The sequence below is a fragment of the Macaca thibetana genome, chromosome 2, assembly GCF_024542745.1.
Source record: "Macaca thibetana thibetana isolate TM-01 chromosome 2, ASM2454274v1, whole genome shotgun sequence".
Taxonomy (NCBI): Eukaryota; Metazoa; Chordata; class Mammalia; order Primates; family Cercopithecidae; genus Macaca; species Macaca thibetana.
In genome coordinates, this window is record NC_065579.1 from 162173041 (window position 1) to 162199992 (window position 26952).

General features: G+C 37.2%; 1 protein-coding gene across 12 annotated transcripts in view; it reads left to right on the plus strand.

The window, feature by feature from the left end:
* The window catches only part of SLC9C1 (solute carrier family 9 member C1), a 138632-nt gene that overhangs the window by 36322 nt on the left and 75358 nt on the right, over positions 1–26952 (plus strand). For 11 of the 12 annotated variants that reach the window (XM_050778861.1, XM_050778864.1, XM_050778863.1 and 8 more), the window contains 3 exons: positions 16097–16178; positions 20446–20612; positions 23021–23146. In XM_050778861.1, coding sequence (XP_050634818.1) covers positions 16097–16178; positions 20446–20612; positions 23021–23146 — 375 coding nt within the window. The remainder of the gene's footprint in view (positions 1–16096; positions 16179–20445; positions 20613–23020; positions 23147–26952) is intronic. The other variant, XM_050778867.1, reaches the window with a different exon arrangement.

Sequence of the window (26952 nt, forward strand, 5' to 3'; positions counted from 1 at the left end):
GAGTCCTCAGAAATAATACCACACATCTACAGCCATCTGATCTTTGACAAACCTGAGAGAAACAAGAAATGGGGAAAGGATTCCCTATTTAATAAATGGTGCTGGGAAAATTGGCTAGCCATAAGTAGAAAGCTGAAACTGGATCCTTTCCTTACTCCCTATACGAAAATTAATTCAAGATGGATTAGAGACTTAAATGTTAGACCTAATACCATAAAAATCCTAGAGGAAAACCTAGGTACTACCATTCAGGACATAGGCATGGGCAAAGACTTCATGTCTAAAACACCAAAAGCAACGGTGGCAAAAGCCAAAATTGACAAATGGGATCTCATTAAACTAAAGAGCTTCTGCACAGCAAAAGAAACTACCATCAGAGTGAACAGGCAACCTACAGAATGGGAGAACATTTTTGCAATCTACTCATCTGACAAAGGGCTAATATCCAGAACCTACAAAGAACTCAAACAAATTTACAAGAAAAAAACAAACAACCCCATCAAAAAGTGGGCAAAGGATATGAACAGACATTTCTCAAAAGAAGACATTCATACAGCCAACAGACACATGAAAAAATGCTCATCATCACTGGCCATCAGAGAAATGCAAATCAAAACCACAATGAGATACCATCTCACACCAGTTAGAATGGCGATCATTAAAAAGTCAGGAAACAACAGGTGCTGGAGAGGATGTGGAGAAATAGGAACACTTTTACACTGTTGGTGGGATTGTAAACTAGTTCAACCATTATGGAAAACAGTATGGCGATTTCTCAAGGATCTAGAACTAGATGTACCATATGACCCAGCCATCCCATTACTGGGTATATACCCAAAGGATTATAAATTATGCTGCTATAAAGACACATGCACACGTATGTTTATTGCAGCACTATTCACAATAGCAAAGACTTGGAATCAACCCAAATGTCCATCAGTGACAGATTGGATTAAGAAAATGTGGCACATATACACCATGGAATACTATGCAGCCATAAAAAAGGATGAGTTTGTGTCCTTTGTAGGGACATGGATGCAGCTGGAAACCATCATTCTTAGCAAACTATCACAAGAACAGAAAACCAAACACTGCATGTTCTCACTCATAGGTGGGAACTGAACAATGAGATCACTTGGACTCAGGAAGGGGAACATCACACACCGGGGCCTATCATGGGGAGGGGGGAGGGGGGAGGGATTGCATTGGGAGTTATACCTGATGTAAATGACGAGTTGATGGGTGCAGCACACCAACATGGCACAAGTATACATATGTAACAAACCTGCACGTTATGCACATGTACCCTACAACTTAAAGTATAATAATAATAAATAAATTTAAAAAAATATATATATATATGCTTGTTAGCTTCATGTATGTCTTCTTTTGAAAAATGTCTGCTCATGTCCTTTACCCACTTTTAATGAGGTTGTTTGTTTTCTTGTAAATTTGTTTAAGTTCTTTATAAATGCTGCATATTAGACTTTTGTCAGATGCATAGTTGGCAAATATTTTCTCCCATTCTGTAGGTTTTATATTTACTCTGTTGATAGTTTCTTTTGCTGTGCAGAAGCTCTTACGTTTAATGAGATCAATTTATCAAGTTTTGCTTTTGTTGTGATTGCTTTTGGCATCTTTGTCATGAAATCTTTGTCAGTATGTCCAGCATGGTATTGCCTAGGTTGTCTTCCAGAGTTTTTATAGTTTTGAGTCTTACATTTAAGTTTTTAATCTATCTTGAGTTGATTTTTAAGTAATGTAAGGAAGGGGTCCAGTTTCAACCTTCTGTATATGGCTAGCTAGTTATTCCAAAACCATTTATTGAATAGGGAGTCCTTTCCCTATTGCTTCTTTTTGACAGCCTTGTCAAAGATAATATGGTTATAGGTGTGCAGCCTTATTTCTGGACCCTCTCTTCTACTCTGTTGGTATACATGTCTGTTTTTGTACCAGCACCCATGCAGTTTTGATTACTGTAGCCTTGTTGGACATTTTGAAGTCGGGTAATGTGATGCCTCCAACTTTGTTCTTTCTGCTTAGTATACCTTGGCTATTTGAGCTCTTTTCGGTTCCATATGAATTTTAAAATAGATTTCTCTAGTTCTGTGAACTGTAAATTCTTTGAGGCAGTATGGCCATTTTAATTATATTGATTCTTCCTATCCATGAACATGGATTATTTTCCATTTGTGTGTGTCATCTCTGATTTCACTGGGCAGTATTTTGTAATTCTCATTGTAGAGATTTTTTACCACACTGGTTAGCTATATTCTTAGGTATTATTTGGGCAATTATGAATGGGACTGCATTCCTGATTTGGCTCTTGGCTTGATTGTTGTTGCTGCATAAGAATGCTGATGAATTTTGTATGATGATTTTATATCCTGAAACTTTGCTGAAGCTATTTACCAGTTGATGGAGCCTTTGGGCCAACTATGAGGTTATCTAGGTACAGAATCATGTCTTCTGCAAATAAGGATAATTTGACTTCTTCTTTTTCTATTTGGATGCACTTTATTTCTTTCTCTTGACTGATTGATCTGGCCAGGACTTCCAATACTATAATGAGTAGGACTGGTGAGAGAGGGCATCCTTGTCTTGTGCCAGTATTCGAAAAGAATGCATCCAGCCTTTGCCTACTCAGTATGATACTGGCTGTGGGTTTGTCATAAAGGGCTCTTATTATTTTGAGGTATGGTCCTTTGATACCTAGTATATTGAGAGTTCTTAACAGTAAGAATTGTTGAATTTTATTGAAGTCTTTTCTGCATCTACGGAGATCTTCATATAATTTGTCTTAACTTCTGATCAATCACATTTATTTACTTGCATATATTGAACCAACCTTGCATCCCAATCAAGACTACTTGATTGTGATGGATTAGCTTTTTCATGTGCTGCTGGATTTCGATTTACTAGTATTTTGTTGAGGATTTTTGCATCAATGTTCATCAAGGCTATTGGCCTCAAGTTTTCTTTTTTGTTGCTTCTCTGCCAGGTTTTGATATTAGGATGATGCTAGCCTTATAGAATGATTTGGGGAGCAGTTTTTCCTCCTTGGTTTCTTGGAATAGTTTAAGTAGAAATGGTACCAACTCTTCTTTGTGTATCTGGTAGAGTTAGGCTGTGAATTTGTCTGGTCCATGGCTTTTTTTGGTTGGTCTATTTGTTACTGATTCGATTTGGAAACTCATTACTGGCCTGTTCAGGGAAACACTTTCTTCTTGGTTGAGGCCTGGAAAGATGTATGTGTCTAGGAACTTATCCATCTCTTCTAGGTTTTCTAGTTTGTGTGCATAGGGGTGTTCATAGTAGTCTGTGATGGTTATTTGTATTTTTGTGGGGTCAGTGGTAGTGTACCCTTTGTCATTTCTAATTGTGCTTGTTTGAATGTTCTCTTTTCTTCCTTATTAGTCGAGCTAGCAGCTTATCTGTCTTAGTAATTTTTTCAAAAATATAAAGAACTACTCGATTCATTGATCTTTTGAACAATTTTTTTTTTTGTGTTTTGATCTTCTCAGTTCAGCTCTGATTTTGCTTATTTCTTATCTTCTGCTAGCTTTGGGGTTAGTTTACTCTTGCTTCTCTAGTTCTTTTGGTTGTGATTGTAGGTTGTTAACTTGAGATCTTTCTTTTTGATGCTGGCATTTAGTGATATAAATTTCTCTCTTGACATTGCCTTAGCTGTGTCCCAGAAATTCTGGTATGTTGTCTTTTTGTTCCTATTAGTTTTGAAGAACTTCTTGATTTCTGCCTTTATTTTATTATTTATTATGAGTTTTATTTACCCAAAAACTCATTAAGAAGCAGGTTGTTTAATTTCCATATAATTGGGTGGTTCTGAGTAATTTTTTAGCCTTAATTTCTGTTTTTATTGTGCTGTGATCTGAAAGTGTTTACGGTATGATTTTGCTCTGTTGCATTTGCTGAGGATTGTTTTATGTTTGATTGATTTTAGACTATTTACCATGTGGTGATGAGAAGAATGTATATTCTGTTGTTTTTTGATGAAGAGTTCTATAGAGGTCCATAAGATCCATTTGGTCCAATGCTGAGTTCAGATCCTGAATATCTTTGTTCATTTTCTGTCTTAATGATATGTTTACTACTGTCCGTGGAGTGTGGAAGTCTCCCACTATTATTGTGTGGGAGTATAAGTCTCTTTGTAGGTCTCTAAGAACTTGCTTTATGAATCTCAGTGCTCCTCTGTTTGGTGCATTAATATTTGGTATAGTTAGGTCTTCTTATTGAATTGAACCCTTTACCATTGTGTAATGCCCTTCTTTGTGTTTTTAAAAACTTTGTTGTTTTAAAGTCTGTTTTGTCTGCAAATAGGATTGTTTAACTCCTGCTTTTTTTTTGTTTTCCATTTGCTTGGAAAATATTTTATTTTGAGCTTATGAGTGTCACTGCAGATGAGAAGGGTCTCTTAAAGACAGCACACCATTGGCTCTTGGTTCTTTATCCAGCTTGCTGCTCTCCATCTTTTAAATGGGACATTTAGCCCATTTACAGGCAAGGTTATTATTGATATGTGTGGATTTGTTCATGCCATTGTGTTGTTAACTGGTTATTATGTCAGTTTGTTTGTATAGTTGCTTTATTATGTCACTAGTCTGTGTATTTATTTGTGTTTTTGTGTAGGCTGGCAGTGATCTTTCCTTTCTATATTTAGTGCTTCTTTCCAGATCTCTTCTGAGGCAGATCTGTTGGTAACCAACTCCTTCAGTATTTGCTTATCTGAAATAAAAAAATCTTATTTGATGTTCACTTAGGAAGCTTAGTTTGGCTGGATATGAAATTATTGGTTGAAGATTTTTTGTTTAAGAATGTTGAATATAAGCCCCCAGTCACTTCTGGCTTGTAGGGTTTCTACTGAGAGATCCACTGTTAGCCTGATGGGGTTCCTTTTGTAGGTGACCTGCCCTTTCTCTCTAGCTGCCTTTAATTTTCTTTTCTTCATTTTGACATTGCAAAATCTGATGATTGTGTGTCTTGCGGATGATCTTCTTGCATAGAATCTTGCAAGGGTTCTCTGCATTTCCTGAATTTGACTGTTGGCCTCTCTAGCAAGTTTGGAGAAGTTTCATGGACAATTTGCTGAAATATGTCTTTTAAGTTGTTTGCTTTCTCCCCATTCCTTGCAGGGATGCCAATATTTCGTAGTTTTACCTCTTTACATAATCCCATATTTTTCAGAAGTTTTGTTTAACCTTTTTCATTTTTTTTCATTTTTGTCTGACTGTCTTATTTCGTGGATCAAGTCTTCAAGTTCCAAGTTCCTCATCCTGATTTATTCTGCTGCTAATACTGGAGATCACCTGTGGAATTTTTGTAGTGTGTTTTTCAGCTCTATCAGATTAGATCTGTGCATCATTTATTGTGATTCTTAGCTTCCTTGGTTTGGTTTTGCCATTCTTCTGAATCTTGATGATATTCATTACTATCCATATTCTGAATTCTATTTCTGTTATCTCAGCCAACTCACCCTGGTTAAGAACCCATGTTGGAGAACTAGTGTGGTCATTTGGAGGACATAAGACACTCTAGCCATTTGAGTGGACAGAGTTGCTACATTGGTTCTTTCTCATCTCTGTGTTTGGGTGTCCCTTTAACTGTGGTGCAGATTGAGTGCAGTCAGTAGACTTCTTTTCTGAATGTTTTCACTGGGCCAAGGCTTTGTGCAGAGTCTTTATTTGTAAATGACTTCTTGTCTTTGGTTTCACAGGGGGTATATGTTAGTGAGGTATTTTTGGTGTTGAAACTTTGGACTGTGAACCAGTAGGCGGTAGTTAGGTATTGTGGTTAGTTGGTGGGCTCTTGCTCAGTCACATGGCTCCCCTATATTTCCTCACAGTTGCAGCCATGCTCTCTGTCAATGACCTGAACATGTGGGCTCCTCTCCTACTTGAGTGCTGGCTGTAGATCACAAACTGGCACTCCAAGACTGCCTACCACAGCTCTTGTGTGATCTCAGGTTTTATGTTTCTTCCCCAACTTGGAGGCAACAGTGGAAGGGACCTTAGCAGTGGTTGTGGATGAAGGTCTGTTGCCTGTCTACTGGGAGCTCCACCCCAGAGAGATGCAGGTGAGCAATCATTCAGTGCAATTGTCCAGAATAGAGGGTCTGTGCTGTGGGCCCCAGCTTAGTGAGGAGATATGGGCTTAGAGGCCCACATAAGAGTCTAGTTACTTTTTTATAAGGATGCTGTGGTATACTGGCAGTCATCTCCAGTCCCTAGTCTGCTCAGATTTTCCAGGACCTGAAGGTATCACTAGTGATGACTGTGAAACAGAAAAATGGTGGCCTGCCCCTCCCCCTCCCTTTTGGAGCTCCAGCCAAGGGAGGTACAGACATTTTGCCAGCCTGAACACACCAGCAGGAGGTGGCTGGAGTCTCTAGTTGGTGGATCCCACCTAGTGAGGAGGAATGGGATCATGGACCCACTTAAAAAAGCAGTCTGGCCTCTTTTCCCAGGGGCAGCAGTGCTTTGGGGGCAGTTCACTCCAGTCCTTGGTCACCCTTGACTCTCTAAAGCCTGAAGGCAACAATGGCTAAGCCTACTAAACAGCAAAGATGGCAGTCCACTCCACCTTCTGAGAGCTCTGTCCCAGAGAGTTTTGAAATTGCTGCTGGCCAGAAAACACCAGCAGTGGTGGCTGCAGACCCCAGTCAGGGTGTTCCACCCAGTGAGAAGGATCAGAATCAGGAACCTGCATAAAAAGGCGTTCTGGCTGCTTTTTCATAAAGCAGTTGTGCTATTCTGGGGGTCTGCTTGAAGACTCTCCAAAGCCTAAAGGCCACAGTGGCTTAGGTTGAGAAGCAGCAAAGATGGTGGCCTACCTCTCCCTCTAGGTAGCACCGTCCCAGGGAGGCTGGAAACTGCTGCTGACCAGAAAACACTGGTGGGGATGGTCATAGACTGTGGTCAGGAAATTCTGCCCAGTGAAGAGAACCAGGAACTGGGACCCATGTGAAAATGCAGTCTGGCTGTTCATCCATAGAGCTGCTGCACTGTGCTCCCCAGAACAGGGAGGACTTTTCCAGTCCCTAGTCACCTCAGAATCCCTGGAGCTCAAAGGCAACAATGGCTAAGCCTGTGTAACAGCAAAGATAGTGGCCCATCCCTCCCACAGGGACCTCCATCCCATGGAAGCCAGGAACCACTGCCACCTAGAAAACACTGGCTAGGGTGACTGGGGAGCCCAGTCTTCAGTCTGACATGCAGAGCTACATGAAATATTCACAGAGCAGCCACTCAGGTACATATGGAGTCCTGGGCACTTCAGATACCTGGGCTTCCCAGCAAAAATGGCAACAATTTGAGCAAAGTTGGGAGTTAGACCCCTGTTTATACTTCTAGGAAAGGAGATGATTCAGGGGGCTGACCCAAGAGTTGCAAAGTTCCATGGGAGAAGCATGCATACCCACAATCACTCATTCACTCACCCACCCGGAGAGGACAAGCAGGATCAGGGACCTGCATAGGAAAGCAAGCCGGCTACTCTTCCATAGGGCAACTACACTAAAGGCAACAATGGCAAAGGCTGTGAAACAGCAAAGATGGTGGCTCGTACTTCCCTCTCAGAGCTTGGTCTCAGGGAGGTGTAATGCTGCTATTGGTGGATGACTGAAGTTTCAAGCAGTGGGTCTTATCCCGGGAGGTGCCATGGCAGCGATGCCTGTAGACCATTGCTATTCATCCCCCCTGGATCACCTCCTTTCCTAGAGTATGTACAGGAGTCTAATCTCTCACTTTGCTGAAGTTGCAGCCACTTTTGCTGGGAACCCCAAGTATCTGAAGCACCTAGGGCGCCACCTGTGCCTGGATGGCTGCTCTGCTAAGACTCCATGTTAGACTGAAGGCCCTGATGGAGTGGGTTCACGAGGGGATCTCCTGACCTGAGGGTTGCAAAGATCCATGGAAGAAGAGTGAGTGCCCGGGATCACTCACTCACACATCACTTTCCTGGGGAAGGGGAGGCTCCGCTGACTCTGTGTCACTCCTAGGTGAGTGGTCATCCTGCCTTGACTTTCCTTGTTTTCTGTGGGTCAAGTTTTTGCTTGATGAATCCCAATGTGTGTACCTGATGTTTCAGCTGAAAGTGCTGTATTTACTCACCCCTTCTATTTCTCTCCATGATAGAGGTGCATACTAGCTGCTTCTAGCCAGCTATCTTGGTCAATTTCCCAATCTTGTTCTTTTTATGACTGCAGAGTATTCCATGGTGTATAGGTACCGCATTTTTAAAATCCAGTCTACAATTGATGGGCATTTTGCTTGATTTCATGTGTGTGCTCTTGTGAATAGTGCTGTGATGAACATACACATGCACATGTCTTTATGGTAGAACAATTTATATTCTCTTAGATATATACCCAGTGATGGGATTGCTGGGTCAAATGGCAGTTCTAAGTTGTTTGAGAAGTCACCAAACTGCTTTCCACTATGGCTGCTCTAATTTACATTTCCACCAGCAGTATTTAAGTGTTCCTTTTTCTCTACAAACTTGCCAGCACCTGTTATTTTTTGACTTTTTAGTAATAGCCAGTCTGACTGGTGTGAGGTGGTATCTCATTGTGGTTTTGATTTGCACTTCTCTGGTGATAGCAATTTTCACATGTTTCACATGTGTGTCGGCCATCCGTATGTCTACTTTCTTCTTTTGTGAGTTGTGAAAAACCATAGAAAACACCAATGAAGCCAGAAGTTGTTTATTTGAAACAATAAACAAGATTGATAGGTTGCTAGCTAGACTAATAAAGAATAAAAGAGACTATCCAAATAAACACAATCAGAAATGACTTAGAGGACATTACCACCTACCCCACAGAAATACAAGAATCCCTCAAAAACTGTTGTGAACACCTCTGCACACAAACTGGAAAACCTACAAGAAATAGATAAATTATTGGAAACATACAAACTCCTGAGATTAAACCAGGAATAAATTGAAACCCTGAACAGACCAATAATGAGTTCCAAACTTGATTCTGCAACTAATAACCTACCAACCAAAAAAGCCCAAACAAATTCATAGCTGAATTGTACTATATAGATAAAGAGCTGGTACCATTTCTACTAAAACTATTCCAAAAAATTGAGAATAGACTCCTCTCTAATTTATACTATGAGGCCAGCATCATCCTAATACCAAAACCTGGCAGAGACACAGCAGAAAAAAAACTTCGGGCCAATATCCTTGAAGAATATAGATGCGAAATCCTCAAAAAAATTCTTTGGATGCCAGGTAGATTCAATACATACAAATAAATAAATGTGATTCATCACATAAACAGAACTAAAAACTAAAACCATGTGATTACTTCAATAGGTGCAAAAAAGGCCTTTGATAAAATCCAACATTCTTTCATGTTCAAAACCCTTAAAAAACTAGATATTGAAGGAAGATACCTCAAAATAAGAAGAGCCCTCTGTGACAAGCCCACAGTCAACATCATACAAAATCAGCAAAAGCTGGAAGCATTCCCCTTGAGAGCTGGAACAAAACAAGGATGCCCATTTTCACCATTCCTATTCAACACAGTTCTGAGAGTCCTAGCCAGAGCAATCAGGCAAGAAAAAGAAATAAAAGGCATCTAAATAAGAAGAGATTAAGTAAAACTATCTCTCTGTGCAGAAGATATGATTTTATACATAGAAAACTTTTTGTGAAACAGAATTTGAAGAAAACTACTTTAATCTGATAGAAGGGATTTATTTAAAAAGAAAAACTTAAAAACTTAAAGGTAAGTGACACTTAATGGTAGAATACTGAATACTTTCCCTTAAGTTTCAAATAAGGGCAAATACATCTGCTTTCTTCATTTTTATGGAACATTATGCTCAGTGTCCTACCTCAGGCACTAGGGAGAAAAAAGGCACACAAATTGGTAGATACTAAATAACCAGTAGAATTAATAAGTGAATTTAGCAAAATCATGAAATTCATGTTCAGTATACAAAACTAAATTATATTTTTATTTTTATTTATTTATTTATTTATTTTTTTAAAATTTATTTATTATTATTATACTTTAAGTTGTAGGGTACATGTGCATAGCATGCAGGTTTGTTACATATGTATACTTGTGCCATGTTGGTGTGCTGCACCCATTAACTCGTCATTTACATCAGGTATAACTCCCAATGCAATCCCTCCCCTCTCCCCCCTCCCCATGATAGGCCCCGGTGTGTGATGTTCCCCTTCCTGAGTCCAAGTGATCTCATTGTTCAGTTCCCACCTATGAGTGAGAACATGCGGTGTTTGGTTTTCTGTTCTTGCGATAGTTTGCTAAGAATGATGGTTTCCAGCTGCATCCATGTCCCTACAAAGGACACAAACTCATCCTTTTTTATGGCTGCATAGTATTCCATGGTGTATATGTGCCACATTTTCTTAATCCAATCTGTCACTGATGGACATTTGGGTTGATTCCAAGTCTTTGCTATTGTGAATAGTGCTGCAATAAACATACGTGTGCATGTGTCTTTATAGCAGCATAATTTATAATCCTTTGGGTATATACCCAGTAATGGGATGGCTGGGTCATATGGTACATCTAGTTCTAGATCCTTGAGAAATCGCCATACTGTTTTCCATAATGGTTGAACTAGTTTACAATCCCACCAACAGTGTAAAAGTGTTCCTATTTCTCCACATCCTCTCCAGCACCTGTTGTTTCCTGACTTTTTAATGATCGCCATTCTAACTGGTGTGAGATGGTATCTCATTGTGGTTTTGATTTGCATTTCTCTGATGGCCAGTGATGATGAGCATTTTTTCATGTGTCTGTTGGCTGTATGAATGTCTTCTTTTGAGAAATGTCTGTTCATATCCTTTGCCCACTTTTTGAAGGGGTAATTTGTTTTTTTTTTCTTGTAAATTTGTTTGAGTTCTTTGTAGGTTCTGGATATTAGCCCTTTGTCAGATGAGTAGATTGCAAAAATGTTCTCCCATTCTGTAGGTTGCCTGTTCACTCTGATGGTAGTTTCTTTTGCTGTGCAGAAGCTCTTTAGTTTAATGAGATCCCATTTGTCAATTTTGGCTTTTGCCGCCATTGCTTTTGGTGTTTTAGACATGAAGTCTTTGCCCATGCCTATGTCCTGAATGGTACTACCTAGGTTTTCCTCTAGGATTTTTATGGTATTAGGTCTAACATTTAAGTCTCTAATCCATCTTGAATTAATTTTCGTATAAGGAGTAAGGAAAGGATCCAGTTTCAGCTTTCTACTTATGGCTAGCCAATTTTCCCAGCACCATTTATTAAATAGGGAATCCTTTCCCCATTTCTTGTTTCTCTCAGATTTGTCAAAGATCAGATGGCTGTAGATGTGTGGTATTATTTCTGGGGACTCTGTTCTGTTCCATTGGTCTATATCTCTGTTTGGGTACCAGTACCATGCTGTTTTGGTTACTGTAGCCTTGTAGTATAGTTTGAAGTCAGGTAGTGTGATACCTCCAGCTTTGTTCTTTTGACTTAGGATGGTCTTGGAGATGCGGGCTCTTTTTTGGTTCCATATGAACTTTAAAGCAGTTTTTTCCAATTCTGTGAAGAAACTCTATATTTTTATATACTAGCAACAAACAAACAGAAAAATGAAATAAAGAACATAACAATAGCATCAAAAACATGACATAGTAACCAAAATAATGAAATACGTATGTATCAGTTATCATTATCTATGGCTATGTAAAAAATTGTCCCAAAATTCAGTGGCTTGAAACAAGAAACATTTATTATCTCAGTTTCTGTGAGTCAGGAATCTGGGTATAAATTACGTGGGTGCCTCTGATTGTTTCTCTCATAAACTTGCATTTAAGCATAAACTGGGGGTGCAGCCATCAAAAGGTTCAACTGGGGCTACAGAATCTGCTTCTAAGGTGACTTGTGTGGTTTTGTTGACAAGATTCAGTTGTTTGCAGGCAGTGAACTAAGGGCTTTAGTTTCTTGTTGACTCTTGGCCAGAAGCCTCCTTGTCATTTGGACCTCTTCATAGGTCAGCTCGCAATATGGTAGCTGGCTTCTCTCAGAATGACTATGCAAGAGAGCTAGAGAGAGCAAACCCTCAAGACAGAAGCCACGGTCTTTCTTTAACCTAATTTTCAAAGTCACTTCCCATTACTTCTTCATATTCTATTTATTAGAAGTGAGTCAGTAAGTCTAGTCCAAATTTAAGATGACTAAGTATCTAATATCAACAGTATATTTCAGTATATTTCAGTTTGTGAAATACACACACACACACACACACACTCAGTGTAAACTGAGTACCACTTTACATTTTCTCTTCCAGAGTGAGATGTATGCAGTATGCGGCCATGTTTGCTAACATATTCATTCTTGACAAAATTCTGAGATTATAAAATGTATATGGTTAATATTTGGGCTTGTGACCTGACTTCTAAGAGCTGCTTCTATCACAGAGTTAGGTATTCAATTAACAAAGTAGAAATTTGAGCACAACCTTGTCCACAAGACATTTTAAATAAACACGTAGCCCGGTGTAGTTAGTAGGTGGATGGACGCCACTTTCATAAGTTGAGCTTGAGTTCGCTACTCACTTGTGCAGCTTAATATGCTAGGTAGGGACACTCCCCTATGGGTTGTCTTTATATCACCATCTTTCTAAGCCCAGAGATGTCATAAGTGACAGGAAAAGTGATAGGATTGAGAAATGGGTGTCACTGCTTCATTTGGAACACATTGTTAACTATGGTTGAAAGATCAAATAAAATAGTAGTTTTACGTTTCAACACAAGTCGCTATAAGCAGTCCTTGATGTTTTTTTGATGGTATCAACTGGAAAGCCTCAAATCTAAGAGGGCTTCCCACTCCAGATATAAAATAGATGTTGCCTGTTGCTGTGCTTATAAATGAAAAAGGAAGTTGAGGACACTTTTGCAAATGCCAGAATATAAGATTCATTCAGTGTGCTCCCTGGGCCTCTAAAGCATGCATTGACAGGATTTGCTTATTTTCTAAAATTAGCTTCATTCAATATTTATTATTCTCCTTTTCCTCCCTGAGAATGAACTCTGTATAAAATAAGCTTCTGCCTATTTGCATTTATCCTCCAAACCCAATCTAACAGGATGTTTTCAATTTAAAAACAAGAGAGGAAAAGACCAGAGTTTTTCAGGAGAAAAACTGGAGGAAAATGGGGACGAAACCTCAGAAAGCAGCTATTTCTAGCAGCTTCCTAGTTAAGAACCTCCATGCGGCCTCTAGTGTCTGTCTGTATTCTTCCGTATTTAACCTTCAGATCGTAAGCCTTTTCTGGCAAGCTTTTCTTCTTCTTCTTTTTTTTTTTTTTTTCTTTTTTAAGCTCTTTTCCTGAAACTTTCTATGAATGGCTATGGCATCATTAATGCTGCTGAATATCTTTAAACTCTTCGCACAAGCAAGTGTGTAGCTTAAGGCCACTACTGGTGAGGAAACCAAGTGTCCTCTGTGCCTTTTTACTTTCTGTGAAGTAATTTAAGAACATCTAAAAAATTAGGTTTTAAAAAGTTATCATCTTGGTACAACACCGTGTGCATATACACTTGGGAGCTTAAAAAGGTGTTTTGTCTGGAACTTAGAAGCAGCTCTAAATCTAGTAGGGCAGACTTTCTAACATACCTAGTTTTATTTATTGACTTTACTGGAGTATGATAGGAAAATGAAGATTCTTTACTCAGTTCTGGTATTGCTCATAACTTACCGAGAGGCTAATACTAAACTTGGAAAATTGTTTAAGTACGTTTTATCAAGCAGTCTGGGTTTTGTTTTTTAATACAGTTTTTAATGGATATCTGAAAACTGAAGGAAACTTTAAAGGTTTTTTAGTGGTGCAGGTGAAGGTGCCAGTTGCTATTTGGTATCACACTCTACAAAAGCTTCATTACTTTACTTGATGCTGGTTGCTAAGCAGCAATTGCACAGAGCATTAGTCTACTGGGTGCCTTTACAAGCCAGAGGCTGATGCTACACTCTTGATGTCATGTGAGGAAATAATGCACATGCTCTAATTGCTCACCAGGAAATAAACCTAGAAACAGAAAATGAAGAACAAAAAGGTTGCTTGAAATAAGACATGATCAACATGACCATATTTTGAAACATTTCAGGAAGGTTGCTTCTTGTCAAACTTGCCTGGCAGAGTTTGTTCAAAACTTGTATTTAATAAACGAACACCCGACTTACAAAAAAAAAAAAAAAAAAAAAAAAAAAAAGGTGACTAAGTATCAACAGATAGATACCTTTGAAAGCCAACTTAGAGGTTTCTTTCCAAAATATGCAAGACTTGTGCACTGAAAACAACATGGCATTGTTGACAGAAATTTTAAAAAACCTACATAAAATATATGTTCCAATCATGGATTTGAAGACTGGGAATTATTAAGATGTCACTATACTTGATGCAATTCCAATCCCAGAAGATTTTAGAAATAGATACACAAAATCTGATTTCCATATAGAAGTACAGAAGACTGAGAATAGCCCTAATAATATTGAAAAGGAAGAACCAAATTTAAGGACTTAAACTATCTGATATCAGGACTTACTGTAAAAATACAGTAGTTAAATCAGTAGCATCCTGGCATAAGAATAAAAAAATAGATGAATGGAGTATAATAAAGAATTCAAAAAAGACTCACATTTATATGGTGAATTGGTTTTTGACAGATTCTGAAACAGTTCAATGAGAGAAAAAAATATTTTTTTCAATAAATGATGCTGAACTACTGTATTCACTTAGAAAAAAGGAAAAGAAAAACTCTATTTTTACCTCACACCATACCTAAAAGTGATTTGAGATGGACCATAGACTTAAATATAAAATTAAAAACTCTAAAATTTTTTGAAGAAAATACAATGGTAACCCAATTTTTAAAAAATGTACAAAATATTTGAACAGACACTTCTTCAAAAAGAAAGATGTGTACTAATATGCATGTTAAAAATATTCAACATTATTACTCTAATGAAACGCAAATTAAAATCACAATGAGATACGTCATATGCTGTTTAATTTATATGAAGATTTTGGAATTGGCAATTCTTATCTACAGAAGTAGAAATCAAAATACTTGCTGCCTCTCATTGGTGAAGGACTGATTAGGAAGGAGCATTAGAGAAATGTTGGGGATGTGAGAATATTTTGCGTCTTGACAGGACTGAGAGTTACAGGAGTAGATATACACTGTCAAAATTGACAAAATGGTACTTGAGTACATTTCAATGTATGTACATTATACCTCAGATTTCCTTATTACCAATGCTTGGGCTGCACTCTTGAAGAATTACATCAGAATATTCACTGGGGATCTCCTGGGCACCAATATTTTAAAGTTTCTCTTATGATTCTAATGTTCAACTTTGGGAGCCTCTAGTGTGGTTTCATGCTCTATCCCTAATTCCATCTGTGGATATAGAACAGAAGAGTAGCTAGGGTTAAACATAAATTCTGGAAGTTAGAATTCCATAAATCCCCAAAAATGTGTAGCCTCAGACTGAAAAGTGTTAGTTCACTTGTCTATCAAGACTGACTTGGGATACAAGAAGATAAAATATCAAGTGGCACCAAAGACATTTATTGCTCCTTCTTCCTGACAATGAAAGGGTACCAATGAGGCAAAGTGTGAGATGGAGAATACATATCAAGGGCCTTGAGTTGTTCTCCTTTCCCAGGTGAGGAGAAGTTTTTGATGCAGATATGCTGGTAATGTTGAACAGAGAACGATGTGGCTATGCACAGCCAGGTGTGTATAGTGGATAAGGACTGATAAGTATAAGTGTATTCTCAGCTACCAGGAAGTGCAACAGTGGAAGTCAAAGATAAATATTCCTTCCCAACGTCTGTATAAGTGTTGATTTACTTGTCAAAACTCATGTCTTAATTTTGGTTTGGTAATAAATCATGGATGAATTATGAGCAGGAAGATGGAGAATACCCAGAATGCTTTCATCATGTCTTAGATTAATTCTTCCCCTGCCATGAGCATCTATTAACACAGTACAACCTAGATTAATTTATATTGTTAAATATAGGCTATATTATATGAAATTATATGAATACTTACTTTATATTTTCTTCAATTCTAGATATTATTTCATGGAGTGTTAGTATGCCTAATAACCCTCATTGTCAATAGATTTGTTTTGCCAACAGCAGTTACTATACTAGGTAAGCCCTAACAATTACTATTCCTGTGGAGAGAAAAACATTCTAAATATGGTCAAAAAGTGATAATAGTAAAGAAAGAATCCATAAGCAGCATAGTGAGACTCCGATCTCTACAAAAAGTCTGAAAATTAGCCCAGTGTGGTGGTGTACATCTATAGTCCTAGCTATTCAGAAGGCTGATAGGGGAAGATTGCTGGAACCCAGGAGGCTGATGCTGCAGTGAGCCAAGATCACACCACTGCACTCCACCATGGGCAAGACAGCAAGACCCTGTCTCAAAAAAAAAAAATATATATATATATATATATAAATTATATAACTATGAGTCAGTGGTGCCTAATTTTTTTCAAATTTTATTTTACATATGCAGGTTTGTTACATGGGTATGGGTATATTGTGTGATGCTGAGGTTTGAGATACAGATCTCATCACCAAGGCAGTGACCACAGTACCCAAAAGGTAGCTTTTCAACTCACATCCCATTTCTCTTTCCCCACTCTAGTACTCCCTGGTGTCCACTGTTCCCATTTCTATGTTCATGTGTACTCAATGTTTAGTTCCCACAAAAGGTATTGGATTTTCTGCTCCTGCATTAATTCACTTAGGATAGTGGCCTCTGGCTTTATTCATGTTGCAGCAAAGGGCATAATCTTGTTCTTTTTTATGGCTGTGTAGTATTCAGTGGTGTATCTGTACCACATTTTCTTTATCCATTCCACCAATGATGGACACCTAGGTTGATTCCATCTCTTTGCTGTTGTGAACAGTGCTGTGATGAACATACAAGTGAATGGGTCTTTTTTGTAGAATGATTTATTTTCCTTTGGCTATCTTGGGGTGGCTAGCTTGAATGGTAGTTCTGTTTATAGCTATTTGAGAAATCTCCAAACTGCTTTCCACAATGACTGAACTAATTTATATTCTCCTTTCTCACCAGGAGTATATAAGTGTTCCCTTTTCTCCACAGCTTTGCCAGCATCTGTTATTTTTTTGACTTTTTGATAATAACATTCTGACTGGTGTGAGATGGTATCTTATTGTGATTTTGATTTGTGTTTCTTTGATGATTAGTGATGATGAGCATTTTTTTCAGGTGTTTGTTGGCCACTTGTATGCCTTCTTTTGAGAAGTGTCTATTCATCTTCTTTGCCCATTAAGATTTTTTTTAGTTTTAATTTTTGTGGATACATAGTAGTTGTATATATTTATGGGGTACATGAGATATTTTGATACAAGTATAAAATGTGTAATAATCAATTAAGGTAAATGGAGTATCCATCACCTCAAGTGCTTATCCTTTGTGTTACAAACAATTTAGTTATACTTTTTTGTTATTTTTAAATGCACAATTAATTATTCTTGACTATAGTCACCCTATCGTGCTATCAAATTACAGATGTTTTTCATTTTTTCTATTTTTTGAACACATTAATCATCCAAATTTCCCCTTAGCTCCCCACTACTCTTCACAGGCTCTGGTTAACCATCATTCTACTCTCTATCTCTGTAAGTTCAATTGTTTTAATTTTTAGCTCCCACAAATAAGTGAGAACATGCAAAGTTTTTCTTTCTGTGCCTGGCTTATTTCACTTAACATGACCTCCAGTTCCACTGATGCTGTTGCAAATGACAGGACCTCATTTTTTAAAATAGTTTAATGGTATGCCATTATGTATATGTATAATATTTTCTTTATCCATTCATCTGTTGATGGGCACTTAACCTTTGCCAATTTTTAAATGGGGTTATTGGTTTTTGCCTGTTGCTTTAAGTTCCTTGTAGATTCTGGATATAAGATCTTTGTTAGATGTATAGGTTGCTAATATATTCTCCCATTTTGTAGGTTGTCTGTATACTCTATTAATAGTTTCTTTTGCTTTGCAGAAACTCTCCAGTTTAATTAGGTCTCACTTGTCAATTTTTGTTTTGTTACAATTGTTTTGGGGACTTAGCCAAAAATTATTTCTCAAGACTGATGTGGAAAAAGTTATTTCCTAGGTTTTCTTCTAGGGCTTTGAGGTCTTACATTTAAATATTTAATCCATCTTGAGTTAATTTTTGTATATAGTGAAAGGTAGGGGTCCAGTTTCATTGTTCTGCACACAGCTAGCCAGTTATTGCAGCACCATTTATTGAATAGGGAATCCATCCCCCATTGTCTGTTTTGTCATCTTTGTCAAACATCAGATGGTTGTAAGCATACAGCTTTACTTTTGGGTTCTCTGTTCTGTCCCATTGAGCTATGTATTTGTTTTGTACCAACACCATGCTGTTTTGGTTACTGTAGACTAGTAGTATAGTTTGAAGTCAGGTAGTGTGATGCTTCTGGCTTTGTTCTGTTTCCTTAGGATTGTATTGGCTATTTGGGCTCTCTTTTGGTTCCAAATAAATTTTAGAACTGTTTTTCTCTAATCCTGTGAAAAATGACATTAGTAGTTCAATAGAAAGTGTGTTGAATGTGTTCATTGCTTTGGATAATGTGGCCATTTTAATGATATTGATTCTTTCAATCCATGAGCATGGAATGTATTTCCATTTATTTGTGTCATCTCTGATTACTTTTGCAGTGTTTTATAGATCTCCTTGTAGAGATCTTACACCTCCTTGGTTAGCCGTATTCTTAGATATTTCTCTTTGTTGTGGAGATTTTCTTCTTTTTTTTTTTTTTTTGAGACAAAGTCTCGCTCTGTCGCTCAGGCTGGAGTGCAGTGGCGTGATCTCCGCTCACTGCAAGCTCCGCCTCCCGGGTTTACGCCATTCTCCTGCCTCAGCCTCCGGAGAAGATGGGACTACAGGCGCCCGCCACCTCGCCCAGCTAATTTTTTGTATTTTTAGTAGAGACAGGGTTTCACCGTGATAGCCAGGATGGTCTCGATCTCCTGACCTCGTGATCCGCCCGCCTCGGCCTCCCAAAGTGCTGGGATTACAGGCCTGAGCCACTGCGCCCTGCCGATTTTCTTCTTTTTTATTTTTAAAATGTTTGTGGGTACATACTAGGTGTATATGTTTGTGGGGTACCTGAGATGTTTTGGTACAGGCATGCAATGTGAAATAAGCACTTCATAGGGAATAGGATATCCATCCCCTCAGGCATTTATCCTTTGAATTACAAACAATTAAATTGCTCTTTAAATTATTCTTAAAATTTAAAATGTAACTCTTTAAATTATTCTTAAAATGTAAAAGTATTATTGACTATAGTCACCTTATTGTGTTGTCAAATAGTAAGTCTTATTTATTCTTTCTATATTTTTGTGCCCATTAACCATCCCCACCTGCCCCCATTTCCCACCACCTTTCCCAGCCTCTGTTAACCATCATTCTACCCTCCATGTCCATGAGTTAAGTTGTTTTTATTTTTAGATCCCACAAATAAGTGAGAATATGTGATGTTTGTCTTTCTGTGTGTGGCTTATTTCACTTAACATAATGATCTTCAGAAAACACAACAGGTGCTAAATTTCTTAGGAAGCTAGAAACTGGATGTATTCTAAAACAAAAAGATAGTTTGAGAGATTGGAGTCTTAAAAGATAATGCAGATAATTTATCATATGTGCTTAACTGGCTCATGCAATTATAGAAGCTAAGTCCCAAAGTATGCATTCCAAAGGCCTGAGAACCAAAAGAACCAATGGTACAAGTTCCAGCTAAAGTCTGAAGGTAGGAGAAGACTGAAGTGCCTTCTCAAAGCCCATCAGGCAGAGACAACAAATTCTCTCTTGTTCAGACTTCTGTTTCATTGAGGCCTCCAACAGATTGGATGAGCCACACCCACACTGGGAAAGGCAATGTACTTTACTCAGTCTACCAATTTAACTGTCACCCTCATCCAAAAACACTCTCACAGACACACCCAGAATGTTTGGCTGAATATATGGGTACCCTGTGGCCCAGTCAAGTTGACACATGAAACTAACCATTATACCTCTGTTTCTTTGTTTCCTCATATATCAAACTGGGAAAAAGGACTCACCTCAAAAGGTGGCCAGATAACCAAAAACGTAATGCATGCAAAGTGCTGAAATATGCTTTTGCAGAATATAGTAAGCACTCAATAAACATTAGCTGTTACTATTACATGCCTCACCTTCTGTGAGAAGAAATATGAAAGCAGAAAATTTTTAACTCTTTAGTATTCCCATTATTAAACAATTTATGTTGAAATTTTACTTAAAGATTAGTGACAATAAGTTAAAAGGAAGCTTTCTAACCCATATCAAAATGGTGGTGTTTCTACTATGTATCAAATGTGTGTTTGTATCAAAGGTCTTCGTGATGCCACGTCAACAAAATATAAATCAGTTTGTTGCACATTTCAGCACTTTCAAGAGCTAACCAAGTCTGTAGCCTCTGTCCTTAAATTTGACAAAGATCTTGCTAATGCTGATTGGAACATGATTGAGAAAGCAATTATACTTGAAAACCCATACATGGTAAGCAAGTAATATCTTTTTTATTGCTTTAATGCAGATTTGATTACACTGAAGTATAAATCAGATCATAAATATTAATTCACAATTTTTAACTTTTGTAATTGACAGAGAAGTCGTGTTGATAACTCTATTTAACCAAGTAGTAAGGGGGGGGGTGTTAAGGAATTTCATGGTAACTGTGGGGCAAAGTAGAAGTCATAACCCCTTTGAATACATATGTTTAAAATACATGTTTTATGTTTATGTTTAAAATACATATGTTTAAATTCAAAAGAGGAAGCTGTGTACTGGAGATCCTTTTAAAAGACATCATAGGTCAGCACAGTGGCTCATGCCTGTAATCTTAGCACTTTGGGAGGCTAAGGCAGGTGGATTGCTTGAGCCAAGGAGTTTGAGACCAGTCTGGCAACATGCCAAGACCATGCCTCTATAAAATATACAAAAATTAATTGGGTGGTGGTGTGCACCTGTAGTCCCTGCTACCCGGGAGACTGAGGTGGGAGGATCACTCAAGCCTGGGAGGTTGAGGCTATGGTGAACCATGATTGTGCCACTGCATTCCAACCTGGCCAGCAGAGAGAAACCCTTTCTTAAAAAGAAAAATTATATATATGTGTGTGTGTGTGTGTATGAAAGTGAACCTTAGAAAATGGCTAGTTTTTGACCAAATTGGGAGGGGTCAGGGGCCTTTATTTATTTAGGCTATTGTATATCTAAGCATTTGCTAGACCTTAATTTATGGTTAACAATATTTTTAATATAAAATAGAATTCAAAGCCAATACCATAAGTTTAGCTGTGCGAGATGTCACCTTCTGCTTCTGAGATATGCTTTAAGATATCTCCAGTCAGACTTATTCTTTTAAGAACACTCAGCACACTCATCTGTCATGGTTTCCCTCAAGGGAAATAGTAAAAGTTGTCCTGGAGTCCTCAGAGCTGCTGCACTTTTCCATGTCCTACATCATGTCCAATTTTCAATGGTTTTTACAATGTTTTTGTTTTTGTTTTTTTGCATCACACAATATGAGGGGCCGAGTTCTAGGAGTGCTTAGGTGAGATAATTAGTCTCTATGAAGTAGAATTCTGAAAAAATCCATTTCCTATCCACTGAAACAGTGCTTAAAGCTCCAGATAGGAATTCAGAACTAACCATTGTACCTGCAGGAATACTGCCAGGATTTCTGGATGGAACAAGTACCGTGTCATACCCAAGGATTTCTCTAGTAGCTTCCAATACCTGATTGTGAACTTTTGCTGACTTGTCTGCATCAGAATTATCTAGAAAGCTTATTCAAAATAACGATAGCGTTTTCAACTGCTCTCTGAAGATTTTTATGCAGGTGGTCTGAGCAGGGCCCCAGGAATATTTTAAATCCACTATCCAGCTAATTCTAAAGTAGAAGCCAGTGTTGGGGCCACCACTCTGGTACTTGATCTGTTTCAGAAGGCAGAGGATCAAATGACTACATTCTCCCTTCTGTGATGCAAACATGAGGGATATTATAGTATTAAAGATAGAACGCTGACCTTGGAATCAGAAAATCTGACTTTATAGCCTAGCTTTCTCACTTAATAGCTTTGTAATTTCGAGCATATCATCAATTTTCTCTAAGCTTCAGTTTCTCATCTGTAAATTATTCATACTCCCATTTCCTTTATGTGTGTTCACTTTCTATTTTACATTAAGTGATCATTTTAAAGCAGTGGTTGTCAAGTTTTAGCTGCAGCAAAATTTTCAAATGGGGTTTTAGAAACACAGATTGCTGCCCACTCCTCCAATTATGATTCAGTAGGTCTAAGGTGGGATCTGAGAATGCACGTTTCTAGCAATTCCCAGGTGATTCTGATGCTGCTGGGAAACCACACTTTGAAAACTGCTAGTGTAAAGCATGATCATATATGTGATAGCTTTTTAAACTGTTAATAATGCCATGTAAAAGTAAAGATATGATATAACTCCCCCCCACAAAACTGACAATTATTTTACCTTCTATAACTGAGCAAATGATTAGACATCTAAGCAAATGATGAGGATCTGAACATTTTTCTGTATTTATTTCTGTAAGAAATATATGTCTAATTTCTATAAGAAATTCACTCACATTGCATTCTAGCTGGGAAAAGATAATATCTCATGATGGTTTTGATTTTCATTTTGCTATTTACTAGTGATGTTAAATTTTTTAATGTATTTGTTGACCATTGTGTGTCTTTGAGAAATGTCTGTTCAGATCCTTTGCTCATTTTCAAATCATACTATTTGTTTGTTTGTTTGTTTGTTTTTGCTGTTGAGTAGATTTGCTACCATTTTTGAAAGCAAACTGGTACAAAAACTGCTTGTGGATTATGCTAAACAATGTGTTAATATTCATGTGTTTTTTGTTCTTTTATTTATGTTTTATTTAGTTGAACCAAGAAGAAACAACAGAACAGCAGAAGGTGAAATGTCCACACTGTAACAAGGAAATAGATGAGATCCTTAACATTGAAGCAATGGAGCTGGCCAACAGGCGTCTCTTGTCGGCACAAATGGTACTGTGTTATTCTCTTTTGAAATTATTTTTGGCTAAAAATTATACTGGAAAATTCCTCCTTTATAAAGACATCTTGATCATGCTCACTTAATAGATTGTTTACAAAAGCAAAGGGAAGTTTGACATTGTCTTAGGAGTCTGCTTGATCGCAAAAAAAAAATGAAAGAAAGAGAGAGAGAGAAAGAAAAAGAAAGAAAGAAAGAGAAAGAAAGAAAGAGAAAGAAAAAAAGAAAGAAAAAGAAAGAAGGAAAGAAAGAAGGAAAGAAAGAAAGAAAGAAAAAAGAAAGAAGGAAAGAAAGAAAGAAGGAAAGAAAGAAAGAAAGAAAGAAAGAAAGAAAGAAAGAAAGAAAGAAAAAAAAGAAAGAAAGAGAAAGAAAGAAAGAAAAAGAAAGGAAAGAAAGAAAAGAAATTCACTCACATTAGCTTAAGTAGAGTGGTTTATTTATGAAGAAATGGCAATTTCACAGATCCCAATGGCAGAAATTGCAACTGGGGTTAAACTTCAGATGTGTTAGACAATGAGTTCTGTGACATTGCCCATGTCTGGATCCAAGCCAGTTTTTCATGTAATGATACAGCCAAATCTTCTAATAACTGACAGAAGAGGGTATTATGTTTTCATTCAAATCTTGGCTAAAAATTAGAGAAATTCTGTAACACAGCAGCATACAAACTGTTGGAAATTTTACCTTTTCAAACTAATATTTTATTCCAATATAAAATGTAAATTTAGGGTCAAGAGGGTAATTTTTATTGCTGTTGTTTTAATTGACATATAATTATACATATTTGTGAGGCACAATGTAATATTCCAATACATGTATACATGTGTCATGATCAAATAAGGGTAATAAGCATATAGATCACTTCAAACCTTTATTGTTTCTTTAGGTTGAGAAGGTTCAAAATCTTGTCTTCTAACTATATGAAAAAATACAGTAGATTATGGTTTACTGTAATCACCCTGCTATAGAACACTAGAATTTATTCCTCCTATCTAACTGCAAGTTTGTATTTGTTAACCAACCTACTCCTGCTAGCTCCCCTGTCCCCCTACCCTTCCCAGACTCTTGGAGCCACTATTCTACTCTACTTCTATGAGGTCAACTTTTATAGCTTCCACGTATGAGTGAGAACAAGCAGTATTTATTTTTCTGTGCCTGACTTCTTTCACTTAACATAATGTCCTCTAGTCTTATCCATGTTGCCACAAATGAAAGCATTTTATTCATTTTTATGGCTCAATAGTATTCTGTTGTGTAAATATACGACATTTTCTGTATGCATTCGTCTATTGATGGGCACTTAGGTTGATTGCTTATTTTGGCTATTGTGAATTGTGCTGCCATAAACATTCCCCATATATAAACATTGTATTCTAGCCGGGAAAAGATAATATCTCATTATGGTTTTGATTTTCATTTTCCATTGACTAGCGATGTTAAATTTTGTATGTACTTGTCGACCATTTGTGTGTCTTTGAGAAATGTCTATTCAGATCCTTTGTTCATTTTTAAATCATACTATTTATTGGTTGGTTGGTTGGTTTTTGCTGTTGGGTAGTTTGAGTTCTTTGCCTATTCTGGATATTAATGCCTTAGTAGAAGAATACTTTGCAAATATCTCTTTTCATTCTGCAGGTTGTCTCATTATTCTATTGATTGCTTCCTTTGCTGTGCAGTCATATTTTAGTTTGATATAATCTCATGTGTCCATTTTTTCTTTTGTTTCCTGTGCTTTTGAGGTTGTAGCCATGGAATCCCCAGTCCAATGACCTGAAGTGTTTCTCCTCCGTTTTCTTCTAGTGATTTCATAGTTATGAGTCTTACATTTAAGTCTTTAATTCATTTTGAGTTTATTTTCATATAAAGGAGAGACAAGGGTTTAGTTTCATTCATCTGCATGTGACTATTAATCCCAACACTATTTATTGAAGAGACTCTTCTTTCCCCAGTGTACGTTCCTCATGACTTTGTTGAAAATCAGTTGGCTATAAATAGGTTTTTTTTATATATATAAAAATATATTTCTGGGTTTTCTATTATGTTCTATTGGTCTGTGTGCCTGTTTTTATGCAAGTACCATACTGTGTTGGTTGCTATAGCTTGTTGGTTGTAGCATATTTTGAAGTAAGGTATTATAATGTCTCCAGCTATGTTCCTTGCACTCAAAATTGCTTTGGCTACTGGAGGTCTTTTGAGGTTCCATACAAATTTTAGGAAGGTTTTCTCTATCACTGGTATTTTGCTAGGGATTGCATTGAATCTGTAGGATTCTTAGGGAGTATGGTCATTTTAACAAGATTTGTTTTTCCAATATATGAACATGGAATGTCTTTCCATTTTTTTGTGTTCTCTTCAATTCCTTCATCAATCTTTTGTAGTTTTCATTGTAGAGGCCTTTCACTTTCATGGTTAAATGTATTCTCATGTATTTTTGGTAGCTATTATAAATGGGATGTATGCTTTGATTTCTTTTCACATAGCTGTTAGTCTGTAGAAATGCTACTAATTTTGTTTGTTAATATTGTATCCTGCAACTTCATTAAATTGGTTTATCAGTTCTAGGAGTTGTTTTGTGGAGTCTTTAGCTTTCCTAAATATAAGATTTTAACTTACCCTCATTCAGCATGATGTTGGCTGTGGATCTGTCATATATGGTTTTATTGTATTTAGGTACATTCCTTGTATATCTACTTTGTTGGGAGTTTTTATCATTAAACAATACTGAATTTTATCAAATGTTTTTTGAGTCTATTGAGATGATCAAATGGCTTTGTTCTTTCTGTTAATGTGATGTCTCATGTGTGTTGATTTGTGTATGTTTAAATATCCTTGCATTCCTGGGATAAATCCCACTTGATCATAGTGTATAATATTTTTGACGTGCTGTTAGATTTTGTTTGCTAGTATTTTGTTGAGGATTTTTGCATCTGTATTCATCAGGGATATTAGCCTATAGTTTTCTTTTTTGTTGTGTTCTTTGCTTTTGGTATTAGGGTAATGCTAGCCTCAAAAAATGAGTTTGGAAGAATTCTTCCCTTTCAAAAATATTTTTTTCTTGGGAGACTTTATATTACTGCTGCAATCTTGTAAGTCTTCATTGGTCTATTCGGACTTCCTATGTCTTCCTGGCTCAATTTCAGTAGGTTTATGTGTCCAGGAATTTATCCATTCCCTCTAGGTTTTCCAATTTGTTGGAGTATAGTTGTTCATAATAGTCTGTAATGATCCTTTGAATTTCTGTGGTCTCAGTTGTTGTGTCTAGTTTTTCACTTCTGATTTAATTTACTTGTATCTTCTCTCCTTATTTTCTTAGTCTAGTGGTTTGTTAATTTTTTCTTATTTAAAAAACAACATTTTGTTTTTCTGATCTTTTGTATTATTTTTGGTGTCAATTTCACTTATTTTACTTCTGATTTTTATTACTTCTTTCCTTGACCTAATTTGGGGTTTGGTTTGTTTTTGCTTTTTTAGTTCCTTGGGGTGCATAATTAAGTTGTTTTTGAAACTTTGTGTGTGTGTGGGGAGGAGGGGGGATGTAGTCTTACTCTGTCACCCAGGCTGGATTGCAGTGGTACAATCTTGGCTCACTGCAACATCCACCTCCTGGATTCAAGCAATTCTACCTGAGCCTCCTGAGTAGCTGTGATTACAGGTGCTTGCCACCACACCTGGCTATCTTTTGTAATTTTAGTAGATATGGGGTTTCACCATGTTGGCCAGGCTAGTCTCAAACTCCTGACCTCAAGTGATCTGCACACCTCAGCCTCCCAAAGTGCTGAGATTACAGGCATGAGCCACC